General features: G+C 39.5%; 2 protein-coding genes across 2 annotated transcripts in view; one reads left to right on the forward strand and one right to left on the reverse strand.

Moving 5' to 3' along the window:
* slc20a1b (solute carrier family 20 member 1b) overlaps positions 1-3,429 on the reverse strand; it is an 11,812-nt gene extending 8,383 nt beyond the window's left edge. Inside the window, exons 1-4 of the mRNA XM_067573470.1 lie at positions 3,122-3,429; positions 1,312-2,027; positions 897-1,037; positions 7-103 (exon numbers count right to left, since the gene is read on the reverse strand). Coding sequence (XP_067429571.1) covers positions 7-103; positions 897-1,037; positions 1,312-1,660 — 587 coding nt within the window. The 5' untranslated portion in view covers positions 1,661-2,027; positions 3,122-3,429. The remainder of the gene's footprint in view (positions 1-6; positions 104-896; positions 1,038-1,311; positions 2,028-3,121) is intronic.
* Positions 3,430-7,457: 4,028 nt separating this feature from the next.
* Positions 7,458-13,561, forward strand: stard7 (StAR related lipid transfer domain containing 7). The gene is made up of 9 exons (XM_067573649.1): positions 7,458-7,567; positions 7,914-8,373; positions 9,149-9,312; positions 9,501-9,550; positions 9,993-10,103; positions 10,324-10,406; positions 10,505-10,604; positions 10,700-10,784; positions 11,237-13,561. Exons 2-9 carry the CDS (start codon positions 7,919-7,921, stop codon positions 11,413-11,415), a joined length of 1,227 nt encoding a protein of 408 aa, XP_067429750.1. The 5' UTR covers positions 7,458-7,567; positions 7,914-7,918; the 3' UTR covers positions 11,416-13,561.
* The last annotated feature ends 602 nt before the right edge of the window (positions 13,562-14,163 follow it).

The following is a 14,163-nucleotide window of genomic DNA, read 5'->3' on the forward strand; positions in this document are numbered from 1 at the left end:
TTTGACAGCCAGCTTACCTTGTGTAAGATGAACATGCGCACAAAGTAGAAAACAATGCCGGACATTATACCAGACAGAAGGGGACTCAGGAACCAGGAACCAACTGCAAGATAAAATAAAAAATAAAAAAGGACAGTTACACCACAACAACAAAGAAAAACTTCCGTGTTAAACATCAAACTAAACAATATCTGTTTTCTAGGAAAGGCAATACCACAATCAGTACATGTGAGATTCAAACAGGAAACTCCCTCTCAGCCTATGTTATGCTAGTTGTCAGTTATAACTATAAAAGTGGTAACAACCAGTTCCCCGGTAAAGTGGACAATATTTTGCAACATTGCTATTTGTCCCATAGAAAGGGAAGGTTGATCTTTTTATACTTTAATTTCAACCTTTCAATCAATAAGGGTTCTTACCATGACCTTGTTATAAAATTTCATGACTGAATGACTTATTTTACTAAAAAAGAAAAAAAAAGAAAAGAAAAAAAGGGGCAAACAGTCTGCTTAACATCAAGTTCAGGCTTTCTGTATATGAACATAGAACGGAAAACCATCTAATGCAACAAATGTGAGAAACAAGTTGTGTAATTAAGCCTGCTATTGTATATTCCTGTATTGCTTCATGTTCTAGGACTTGAGTGCTCATCAAACGTTCTGTCATATAAATAAAAGACACAACATCACTATTGAAACATATCACATCAAATTTAGCTCTCAACCTGGATTGTTGACCTAGATATTGAAGGTCCACCACACAGACAAAGCACCAGCTAATGTATTATGGTCACACTGTATTATGGTCTACCTGTCACATCCTGCCAAATATAATCTGTGATGCAATTCAAACATTGACGAGATTTCTAGGTCAGCTGATTAGAATGTCTGACTTACCAATACGAAGGAGTTCAAGCCACTTGACTCCCTGCTGGCCTCTGGCAACCAGCGAGAAGCCAATAGTAGCACCAACAATGCAGTGTGTTCCAGAGATGGGAAGCTTAAGAAATGAGGCGGCCAGCTGCCACACAGCAGAACCTAACGAGAATAAATTGATCACATTAGATGTGACATGCTGACCTCATTTTAGCCTTCAACATACCTTTTCAGACAACTTGCAGTTACAGCTTAAAAACAAAAACTTGTAAAAACTATTCAATAATTTACAATTATTTACAGCTGTTTGTTTGACATTTGAATTTCATAGTTGTAAAAACCAAACAGTGCCAAGCTCTATGTGCCACTGATCTCTGTTCACAGGGTTCAATGACTGCAGGTTTAATTACATGCAAGATAAGCTGCAGATACTCACCAAACATAGCACTGATGGATCCAGCCATCAACACATGCTCAGAGCCATTGTACATGCCCACGTCGATGATACCCTTGCGGATGGTTTCGCTCACTTTGGCCCCAAGGAGCACAGAGCCCAGAGTTTCAAATATTGTGGCCAGAACGCAAGCCTGTCGCAAGGTGACCACCCCAGAGCCCACAGCTGTGCCAAATGAATTAGCAACGTCATTGGCACCCACAGAAAAGGCTAAGATGAAGGCGATGAAGAAGCCAAGAATCAGCAGCCACATGTACTCTGTCATAGCAGTATGGGTCACTAACCCTACTGTGCTGACTACCATCATTGCAGTCACAGTTGTTGAAACCATGATTGTACACTATGGAGGAATTGCTTCACAATCTTAAAGGGAATGAATGCCTGTCAAAATAGCTATTTATATAATGCTATCTCTAAACAGCAGCTAGTAAAATAAAGAGGTACAAGGTAAATAAATAATTCACTTTTTTTAGGCCCACCTGTCAAGCAGGATTTCTGAGATTCAGTAGTGCAAACTTGAAATGTTTTACCTGGGATTGACCAGAAAACAGCTAAAGGTAAACAGAGGTCTAAGTGTGGGCTTATTGCTATCCTGTAATTATACTAGATCTGTTGCTGTTCCTTTGGTGCTGGGCTATCATGCAGAGTGAACAGACAGCCATTGTGCAACTGTAACTGCAGATGAGCAGGGGTACATCCTGAAAAGACAAGAGACAGAAAAGGCTTTCTTTAATAACAGTTTCTCCTCATTCCACCTTCATGAAAAGTAAGCACCAAAGACAATGACAACGGAGGGGAAATGCACAGAGGGCCTTGTTCGTCCGTCCCCCCTTTCTTTCTTTTTTTTTTTTTTTTTTTAACTCGGGGAGACAAGCTTCTTTAAAAATTAAACTAAAAACAAGGCAAGCAACGTGGAAAAAACTCGTGTTGTAAACGCTGGCATCAGAAGCAGGACCCCTAGTACATGCCTTGCCTTGAATAAAGGCCAATGGGAAGCCATTTTTGAGAAGTGTCGCAGGAAGAAGGAACCGGCGTATATTTAACACCAACGTCCTCTATATGTTACCCAAACACTTCACTCATGTCATTGTTTGCTGCTTCTTTGAACATCGGTGACCATAAATGTCGTTATGAGATAACCAGTACTTTATCTATAACAGGAGACATAATTGTTTCTGCGTGCGCACGTGTCGTCATCCATTCATAGAACACGGAGCTGAACACGAGCGCCGTCTGTTCATGTGATAAACAGCTCGGCTCGTTTTAGACTTAGCGTTAAGTCTTTAATGTGCCGTTGTAACAACTATAATATGATAGCTAATGTGTCCATTTTTCGTAGATTTAATTGTCTTTGACGTGTTTTTTTTTTTTCGTAAGAGGGGACGCAACCGGATATGACTTAATTTGGGTGTGCAGAAAATGTCGTGTGTATATTTCCAATGAAGTGTTTGCTGCTAACGTTAGCGTAACATTAAAGTAACGGATACTTTTCATTCATTGGTTCAAATATACATGAGCTCATGGTTACAGTAACACACGGATTTAACAATTAACCATAACCTATCTTAAGTCACACGGGATGTTTAACCTATATTCGTTTTGTCTTATTATGACAAGCTAACATGTCACTCGAATCATTTGTGCCGGATACAAAAGCTTCACAAACCTTGCTAACGCTAGCATTAGCTTTACATTCACATCGACATTAATTTTAGTAAAGTTACATGTTGAGTGAATAAGCCACAAGGAGTTCTCTATTATGACAAAAAGGAGACTTTAAGTTCTTACTCACCACACGTTAAGTTGTCGGTCCGGTGAAGAAAAGTGTCTGCTAACCAGTAAGCTAATTAACCGCGCGCGCACACACACCGTCGCGGGCGCGGGACGATGAAAAATTCAGCTGTTATGAAATATATCTTCCTCCAAAAAAAGCTTATTTACGTTTTAAAAAAATACAGTAACTTCTTCCTATGGTTATTTATCTGATTCAATGTTTAAATAGGTCCGTATCTTCAGGTCCAGAAATGTCTCAGTTTGAATGAGCAAGCGTCACGACTGCATGTGGAGATCTGTGCTCTAGCCGGGCGAGAGAACAGAGGCTTCTTTTTTTATTGGATACACCCTTCAGGAAGCCGCGCCCCCACCCCCCCTTACTCCCCCACCCTCCTCACCCAGCTGTCAGCAGGACGGGTTTTTTTTTTGTTTTTTTTTTTACCTCATCATGTGTTTAGTGCTCATCAGAGGAGCACACTTTTTTTTTTTTTTTTTTTTTTTTTTTTTACAACCTTTTTCTTCAAGTTATTATATACAAAACCTACATGAGAACATTTCTGGTCACAGCTATTTAATCACTAGTCTACTTTTTGTCACTTATTGTCATGTGACTACGTTTCAAACATATAACCTTGCAGACGAATAGACAAAACACAAGTACACCTTGTACCTAGTGGTGGAAGAAGTACTCAGATCTTTCACTTAAGTAAAAGTACCAATACAGCAATGTAAAAGTACTCCATTAGAAGTAAAAGTCCTGCATGAAAAATCCCACTTAAGAAAAAGTACATAAGTATTATCTATCTAACTGTACTTAAAGTATTAAAGTAAAAGTACTCATTTCAGTCCTCTGACTGATATATTATTATATATGACATCATTAGATCATTAATACTGAAGCATCAGTGTGTAAGCAGCATGTTACTGTTGTAGCTGCTGGAGGTGGAACTGGTTTGAACTACTTTATATACAGTTAGCTATTTTAGTCCAATGCTTCCCAACCTAGGAGTTGGACTCCTCCAAAGGGTCACCAGATAAATCTGAGGGGTCATGAGATGATTAATGTGAGAGGAAAGAAGACAAAACAAAGTTCTGATACACAAATCTATTTTCAGTTTTTTGACTTTTTGTCTAATCTTTGATTTTGGTGAAATATTGGATCATTTGAACATTTATTGAAATGAAACCATGTGAGAAGTTTAGAGAGAAAAAATTCAAAAGCCAAAAAGGTTGTAAACCACTGGTTTCATCTTTAACATTGTGTTGTATTTTAAAAGCTTGTTATATTATCCATTGTGTCAATTTTTCATCTGAAAAATAACTAAAGCTGTCAAATAAATGTAGCAGAGTAGAAAGTACAATATTTCCCTCTGAGATGTAGTGGAGTGGTGTAAAGTAGCAAAAACACAAAAAACAAAAAACAAAAAAACCCCGCAAAAAACACCCCACCCCCCTCCCGCCCCCCCAACTAAAAGTTGTACAGAACATGAGTGAATGTTATTTTCCACCTCTGCTTGTAGGCTACCTACCGTTTTCCTAACTACTGTCATGTCTAAAACAGTGCAGGAACACAGCCAGTGGTGGTAATTTATTCGAAAATGATAACATCCAACAGTTGTTTTCTCTGGTTACTGTTCTTTTATTGTTTATCAAGAGAGACCTGTGTAAATATGCTGCACTGAGAAAAGTCAGACATGTTCTGGCTGATTATGTAACAGTTTAGTCAAAACGTGTTTCGTTTTTGCATGGCAGCAATGAGTGAAACGTAGAACACCACATAATACAACTGTAATAACAGCTCATGTACCCTCATAATTATTTTTTTACGAGCTCATTCCCACCATTGTCTTTCCCCACTAAACGTCACGTCTTTTGAGGATCATGGAAAACTTTCCCCTCTCCCCCTATCTATTGGGCAATGTTAAGGGTTTCCCGTAATCACTTGTTACGATTCTTGCCGAGCACCTGAAGGCAGCATTTTAGGAGGGAGTGGCGATTACGTCTGTTTCAAAACCACTCGTACTACTCGTAGAGAGTTTTACACTTAAAAATTGCGCCTATTTTAACTCCCACATTAGCCAACATAGCAGTTAGTCACACTGATGAAAAATAAACTCAGTGTTTACTTCCTTGTCGTTGTGTGGAGGCCAGTAACTGAAAAGTGACCTCGACCCAATCAAAGATTAGATTATGGTGGGACTATCAATGTCAGAGAAGGACTCGGAAATCATGTTTACTGATGTGTGTTTTATACCTTCTACTCCAATTGGCCTGTAATATGCTTTAGTAAAGACCTCATTCAAAAGCACTAGCAATTACTGTTTGTACGTGTAATGGTCAAATGGCATACTTACAGAAATGGCAGCTGATTGGATATAACCATTTTACTTAATGTCGTATAGTCTACATCCAGTATGTAAATAATACAATAACTTCATGGGGCAGTCAGAGACTATTGTGTGAATAAGTAACCTGAGACAGCAGCACATGCTGTTTTTCGCAAGAGGTTCTTAAAAGTCATCTTATCTCCTAGTCTTATGATACTCAAAACCTCCACAGCTTTCATGTGTAACACTCACATGACTCCAAATAAAATTCGATGAATGGTGTCATCCCAGGGTCAAAAGTGATTATTCCCAGTTACACTGAATTAATCACGATGATGACACTGCGTTCAAAGACATGATTTAGATCGTGTTAATTTTTTGTTATATTTACTTCTGGCTTATGTAAGAGTACACAAGATAGTAAATGATTGACCGAATGAATAAATGATTGAATGACAGGGTTAGACAAAAGCAAGCGCAATACATTAGCAAAGGATACTATTTCCTTTGATTCACGTGGAGCCAAATGACACCACAAAGGCTTTTCGAGGTTGAGTGCTATACATGCAGTACCTGTCTTGTTTTTTGGGTTTTTTTTTTTTTTTTTTTTTTTTTTTATCAGTAGGCTATGTGTCATACACATAGGCATTTTGATGCCCGCTCCCAAACAGCCATGGAGCTTAATTTGTGCTTTTTTTTTTTTTTTTTTAACATTGAACAAAGAACTCATTTTGTGTCAGATATACAGGGCAATGTTTCTTGCTCTCTGCATGGTTAAACAGCGCCATCTGGCATATGACTTTAGTAATAAGATGTTTTCTCTGCCTCCTCTTGTATCGGGATTTGAAGGTCAAAATCTGTCTTTTTTGAAAAACAGTTTTCAGTCCCTGCAAGAACAAACAATGTTGGCTCATGTTTTCAACCAGTAGCACTTAAATACATGATTCTTGCCAGTAAAACAGCTGTTTTAAGACAGAAGGGTGATTATTATCTTATATTCTGATAGTGATTTTTGCACACACATAGTTTTTATCATCAGTATGCAAGCACATAGTCCACCCCCACTACACAGAAATGTAAATTACTGTCCCTTTCTTACAATGTTATGTTTGCTTATATGTTATGTTACGTTATGTTACAATGTTATATTTGTGTTTGTGTTTATGTTTATTGTTTAATGTTCATGTTTATCTGTTTTTCTGTTGACATCTGGACCCGACTGAATTCACTGTACTTGCCACCTGGCGAATAAATAAATAAATCTGATTCTGATACTTCTAAAATTATGTGGGGTTTTTTTGTTGTTGTTTTGTTTTTTGTTTTTTTTAAATTAAAAACAGCTGGGCATCATTGCTTGATACTGACAACTTCGGCATTTTTTTTTTTTTTTTTTTAAAAACAACAAACTTTATTAACAACAGGTTAACATATACATTTCAAGTAGGGGTCAAATAATATGCACACACCATACATTGCATAACAACAGCGTGTGAGCATACATAACACAAAATCTAAGACAGACAGACAAGGGGGAAAACACAAAACACAGGGGGCAACACATGAGCACAATATTGCCAACCCTTTATGAATTTATAGATGACTAACCAAGTTATTATCATCATCAAGAGCAGCCCTTTTCTCATTTAAAATGATAAATACTGAGACATAGCCGTAATAATTTAAACGGCGCTGCTGGAGGGAGATCGACTTCCTCTCCCCAGTGTGAGCTCAGTTACCTGTGGACACTGAATAGATTTGAAACTGGCCTTCTCCTCTTAAACAATACTTGCTAACCTGAACAAGATGGAGCACAAAATGTGTGACCCCAGTTTAGGAACTGGAAAGAGGAGCTTTTGTAGTAGGGGCGTTCAAAGCATGGATGTATGGTTCAAAGCTGGACAAGCGCACATGCTAGTGCCTGAGCAGCTCATTGTAAGACGGACTCCCGTCTGAACCAATCAGAATTGCTGCAGAAAAACAAACATCCAATGAACGCCCGCTTTACCACTTGTAAGGCGGGTCTTCCGAAGTGGGTGTGTGTGTTAAAGACGTTAGAGGAAGAGGAGGAGGAGGTCAAGTGCTCTGCCAGAGTTTGGAAAAACGTGAGGCTGTCGCCACTCTGCAGCAAAGATAAACAGGTAGACAAATTGTGTTGGAGTCACAGAAGACGAAATAATTTACAGTGCAGGTGTTACAGTGTCGATTCAGAAACAAGTGCGACGGTGTTTGGTTGTAGTTTGTCCGTGTCAGTTCACAGAGGTAACGCGAGCTAATGCTAAATGTCGCGTGCTCGCAAACAGCTGCTGTGAATACTGTTACAACTAGAGTCAAATTATGAGTTTTGCAAGCTAAAAAATGTCATTATCTATATAAAGGTGATGCATGATACATCCCTACATGATCGAAGTTAGTTAGCTCGCTGCTTCACTTTGCTGCCTCGGACATTTATTATTTTGTCTTTGGGAACTTGTGTCACGGTCACAGCCGTCATGTTTCACTCTGTGCCCCGTCGTCCCATCTGCGAGATCGGCGTGAATACATTGAGGCTTCAGAGCAGCCGGTCATTCAGGCAGACTGTGGAGGAGGGCAGAGGGAAGCTTGAGAGGGTCCCATGGCTGGGCAGGAGCATGGGCCTGCTGCTGTCCTGGCTGCAGAGGGCAGGTGTCGATGCCAGCGAGGCCGCAGGATCTGGTCGGCATAGGAAGGGCTTGCTCTCCATATTTGCAGACCACTGCAGCTTTGTGACCGGCCAGAGGCTCCGGCGTGCATGTCAGATCGGTGAGCTTTACTCAAACCTGTACTCCGAGAGGACCAAGTGGACCCTGGTTGGGAGCATATGGCGCAGATTTCAGAGCAAGCACGCTCCCAACGGGAAACTTCTCGCGGCCCTGGCTGGCGTCTTCATGTGGGAGAATGAGAAGATTCAAGATGAGGAAATCCGCAGGTTTGGAAGTCCTTTCCTCTAAATCATATGTGTGTGCTAAGACATGCAGATGGGTGACAAATTAGAGGCAAAACGTGAATGATTGCGTGGAAGATGCATAATAAATACAGATGCTTCCATACAGGACATGAGCAGTCACTGGGTGGCTTTTTTGGTTTGTGAAAACTGATAAAAGGGCCATTTCACTGATATTTCTTCATCCAGACCCTATTAGACCAAAAAGAATAAAGATTTCACAAATCTAAAACTGTTAATGAGGCAGTGAAATCACCCTTTTTTCATGTTTCAGAAGCAAAATAAAGGTTTCACAAATCTGAAAGTGGGTTAAACAGCGTTATGGCCTTTGCTATGATGTCTAACACTCTTTCATAAGTGTAAGTGGTGAAAAAAATGGAGAATTGGCGCTAAATATCAATATTTATGTTTTCCTTAACTTTCCCAACGAATCAGAAGGATATTTTGGACTGACTTGTCAAGACAGTTCTCTCATGCACCATCATCAAAATACCGAATGAGGGAATATCCTTTTGAAGGATTTGTTTTCATACCTCCAGTAGAACTCCAGAGACATGGAGAATTAATGCCAAGGAGCAATGAAGCCGTTTTGCAAGCTCACAATGGCTCAGCATCTCACTGAGACACTTTATAATGGCTGTCCTTTAATTTGTCACCCATTTGTATGTGCAGTTCTGCCCTTCATGGGGATTTGACTCCGATATCTGTAATGTCAAACAACCTGTCCTGATATTTGCATGTTGTTGTTTTTTTTTTGAAGGTGTGGACTTGAGCTACAGGCACTGGACGCTGTGAAATCTCAAAATACTTCAGTAGGAACAGTGGCTGGACAACTGGAGCCTGGCTGGGAAGTTGTGATGGAGAAGAAAGACTTTAGAGTGTGGAAACGGCCTATCCCAGACAGTCACCTCTATGAATACAGAGGTCAGCCAACTCACAGTCTCACATGTGTAACTAGGTTGCTGATATGCACATAAAACACATTCAACATTCTCTGAGTTACTTGTCTGCTTTGATGATTTACCAGTCCTCATGACCATGAAATGTGATTACATTGGTATGATTTGTCATCTGAATAGTCAGTATCCCTTATTTTTCTCTTTTTATTGCAGTGTTGGGCTCCTACAGCGATGTCACACCAAGACAGTTCTTCAATGTGCAGGTACAGACTTTTAAAATCTCCTTTTGCGTTATCTGCAGTATATTAGTCCCAATTAATGAAGCTATAAAGTGAAACTGATAACTTATTGCAAACTAGTACCTCAGCAGAATAAGAAAACATCAGGAGCAAGGAGAGAGCTGCATTCCTAATTCCTTATCAGGGTTTTGAGTATGTGCCAATCGCCTCACTCCTGAAGTCTAAACTTATGAACCCTGGGAAATCTTTCTGTGATTGACTGATTAGCTGTGAGACTTTGACATGTTTATTTTTTCATTGACTGTTTGTGGTACATTTGTGGCAGCTGTTTAGCGTTTCCATTACCCGGTAGCTGTTGCACAACCAACATGTTTGCACTGTATGAGTGCAGCATAAAAGCAACCCTAACACTCCATGTGCTATTTTAAGCACCTTAACCTTGACTTATGTTTCCCCTCTCACCCAGTTGGATACAGAGTACAGGAAGAAGTGGGATTCTCTGGTTATCAAGCTTGAAGTGGTGGACAGAGATGCCACTACAGGCTCTGAAGTTGTGCACTGGGCTACACACTTTCCTGTGAGTTTCAGTTGACTTCTCATTATGCCTAAAGGGAGATGACTGTTTGTTATGCGTAATGTGTGTTCATGATGCATTTTTTTTCTTCTGTTTTTTTTGTTGTATAAGCAAAGTTTGAATTACCTTCAAATGGTCGACTGCAGCTACTAGCCTGGTTATATTCATCAGTTTGTGTTTTAGAGTCAGCTGTTATTTAATCTTCTTAAATCTCCCCTCACAGTATCCCATGTACTCGAGGGACTATGTGTATGTGCGGCGGTACGATGTTGACTTGGACAACAACTTGATGGTTTTGGTATCCAGGTGAGACTTTAAGTCAAACGTGGTTGAGTTTTCAATGTATTAATAAAGGTACAACTTAAATTTAGTCTCTTTTCAACTTGTGTATTTCTGTTGTACAGAGCTGTGCAGCATCCCAGAGTTCCAGAGTCTCAGGACTTTGTGAGAGTTCATTCATACCAGTCAAAGATGGTCATTCGCCCTCACAAGTCCTTCGATGAGGTTTGTAGTGAATGTTTTACTACCAAAAACAAATCATCTGGCAGGGTTCCGTGTTTTGTAGCCACCAAGTTTGATTTTGTGTTTTTCCCTCCCAGAATGGATTTGACTACCTGCTAACCTACAGTGACGACCCTCAGACTGTCTTCCCTCGTTACTGTGTGAGCTGGATGGTGTCAAGTGGTGAGCTGTTTAGTTGTTTGAAACTAGTTAGGGCTGCATCTAATGATTCTTTTTATAATTGCAATAAAGGTGGATAGTGTGCAAATCAAGCCCTAGTTTTGTACAGGTGCAGGACAAAAAACAGCAACAAGAGAAAAGGAGAGGCTGTCCGCACACTGAAATTTGCAAGCTGCAAGTATTTATTGCAGTGTTTCGACCTACAAAAAAAAAGACCTGATGAAGACCTCGTGGGTTAAAACGTTGCAATAAATACTTAGGAGCTTGCAAATTTCAGTGTGCTTTATTTTTAAACAATGAATTGCCAATTACCTTTTCGTCTAACCAGCAGTCCAAAACTCTATAAATTTATGTGCATTTTTCTATTGTACTTTTCTACCTCGCATACTGCCACTGAATGTACAGTATATATTCTACTTTAATAATAATGAATCTCTCCCTTTTGCACTTTGCAGGTATGCCTGATTTTCTGGATAAGCTGCATACTGCTGCCTTGAGGGCCAAGAACTTGGAAGTGGGAATCTACGACTATGCAGGTGTCATTAAATCCACCGACACCAACCGCCAGCCAAATCAGGAGCGCCTCACTGGAGAAAACAAACATACAGGTGGTCCTGGGCAGATCTACGCTTGAGATGGATATTTTATAAACCGGGGTTATGTTGGTGTGTCTTCACTAACACTTGAACCCTGAATCAAACCCTCCAACCCCAACTTCTTGGGTACATTGTGTGAACTTCAAATGGAACCAACATTAGTGTGAAACATATGTCCATCCATAGACATGGTTATATTTGTTGTAGATGAGATGTCACAAGAACAATGGGTGACAGTGTTACTGTCCTTTTGAGAAAATGTTGCCATGGAAATTGTCATTCAGGCTGCTGGCCTTGGTACTATTTTTGCTTTGCCAGCCAATGCCATGCGGCATCTTTTGCTGCCTTTGGTAATGATGTATGTTCTGCAACCGTTGGTAAGATTGAGCCAAAATTCCTAATTGTAGAGATGCTTTTGCCAAAGCACTGTTTGTCTCCTTTTAACGTTCTATGTCTTGTCTTCCATTCTTTGACAAGACTCTACTTTAAAGGCTATTCAGAGCGCCAGCAGCCACATCACTGGATTCATTTCTGTTGCACAGCATTGGACACACAACAGTAACTATGACTCTGGTGGACATTGTTACTGAAATGTAAAGCTGGGGCGAAGATTTCCGCACTGACAGATGAAGAACTGAGGCCCCTGAGGGGAACACTGTCTAACATGTTTCTTCATTTCATGTATTTAAAGCAACTGGTCTCCTGTTTTCTTGCAGCATGAGTGATTGATCTTAATATGACTGGACGAGAGGAATTTGAAAAAACAAAATGATGCCATTATTAGATAACATGTCCACAAAAGTTAAAATGAAAACCATAGGGCTTCTCTTTTTGTTTTAGGGGATGTCATTATTTTGCTGTCAGCACAGTTCAGGTTTGACACTATCCATCTCACCGTGTCTGTGTGACTATTTGAAACTGCCAGCGTTGACAAAACAGCCTTCTGAAGATAAACCGGTCCTTCAGCAGTAGGGGCATAGTGTCTTATAACAACCACATAAATCCTCAGAGACAATGGTACAAATGCACTGCAGTTACGCATTTTGATAAACTGATGCCCTTTTTAGAGAAACACAGAGCACTTGTGCCATCTCACAACCAAATGCATTTCATAGTAAAAAATAAGTTGTCCCATTTCAGCTCAAATTGTTTTGCTATCTTGGTGTGTAACAACAGTTGTAGTAGCAAACTGTAGGTTGCACTAGTGAAGTCATGTGTTGCTGTAGATCTTGTACATTCATAAAACCATCGCCGGAATATTGCGAAAAACTTGTTCTTATGAGTATCACAAGCTCTGTTATGTTTGTCCTCTGCATCGTGATGCTACCGTTTTTGTCATAAATATTTGTCCTACTGAAACTCCATAGACCTCATCCTTCCAAATCTGTGTTGTTTTTGTAATTAATGGTTCGCAGGGGGTGTTATGAATGTACGAAGAGCACTACATGCTGTGAAATAAAACATCGCCTATATATAATAAAGTACACTGTTTACAGCCTGACAATCTGGCACAAATATCTTGAAATCTAATTGTGTAAAAACATCTCATCTTGTACTCAAAATTAATGTCATATTTGGTTAAGGTGGAACATTGGAGTGAATCAGCGGTAGTGACTGTTTTTAAGGTAAAGCAGTATCGTGGGTTTCACTGTTGTGAAGGAAATCCCTGTGTATCCAGTATTGGTTATTATATTCCCATTGTGTCAAACATATGTAATCCTTTTCTGTAGTGAATTATTTCCTGATATTTAATTTTTAAAAATGGCAGAGTAGGTTGTGAGATATGATTTTTCTGTCAAAAGTATGAGGGATATTATTACTTTTTGACCTTTTATCTTGTGTGGACAAGAACAGAACTGTGAGACTCAAAACAGATCATAATAACCCCGTAAACGCTGCAAAATGTTTGCTAATGTTCAGCCTGCGAATGTAACATTTTAGTGGTTTGTCATTTGTGGACACCTGTGTGCCACCTGCAGTAGTCTAAGAGTTGTCACATACTGTTGTTCTTTCTTTCTGCAGGCAGTATAACATTTGTTGTCATGAACTACCACATGGGAATTAATTTAGGAACTGAATTAATGTGTGGAAAATTGAGTGGTTGCACTTGTGACCTTGTGATTTTAAGAATGACTGAAATGGTAAAGCGACTAATCCAATAAAATAAAGAGATCTTCATGTGCATCTTGCTCTGTTTAGCTGTTGATTACAACGCACGGTTGGTTTTTACCCTGTCTTGGTAGAGAAAATGATGATTAGCGTTGTGTTTGTGCAAGGTAGCAGCTGTAGTCCAGTCTAATGGGATAATCTGTAAACCCTATATTCCCTGTCTGGGCATAAGGTCAGAAACAGACTGCACAGAGACTCTATGGTCTACTGAGAGCACGGTCTGCTCAACTGATCATCTTGAAAGTAACATGTCCCAACAGGAAAAACACAGATGTAAATAATAAGATGAATAATGGCTAAATTCCTTTTAGCTTTTTGATTTCAAGGTCCTGGTATTGTGCATGCTGGCTCACTGTCACACTATCATGGCGCACCGGGACACTTAAATATAACAAAGCCATTATTAATATTAGTAACACCTGTGCTTTAAGTCATGCTGTGAAAAATCAAAAAATTTCCCCCTCTTTTTAGTTAAATGTGTTTGATAATTTGTATTTAAAACAATATAATAACTGCATTTAAGATGGCAGCTACAAGTGAGGAATTAGATAACACACCGCCTCATCCATGGTGCAAGTGCATTTTGATAAAATAAAAAAACAATGACAATATCTGTC

This window comes from Thunnus thynnus, chromosome 19 (assembly GCF_963924715.1).
Source record: "Thunnus thynnus chromosome 19, fThuThy2.1, whole genome shotgun sequence".
NCBI lineage: Eukaryota > Metazoa > Chordata > Actinopteri > Scombriformes > Scombridae > Thunnus > Thunnus thynnus.

Bases quoted from the DNA above. Each gene is read 5' to 3' on its own strand.
- stard7 (XM_067573649.1), top strand. From the start codon at position 7,919: ATGTTTCACTCTGTGCCCCGTCGTCCCATCTGCGAGATCGGCGTGAAT. The intron at 8,374-9,148 runs GTTTGGAAGTCC...TTTTTTTTGAAG, and splicing joins CAAGATGAGGAAATCCGCAG to GTGTGGACTTGAGCTACAGG. The intron at 10,104-10,323 runs GTGAGTTTCAGT...CTCCCCTCACAG, and splicing joins ACTGGGCTACACACTTTCCT to TATCCCATGTACTCGAGGGA.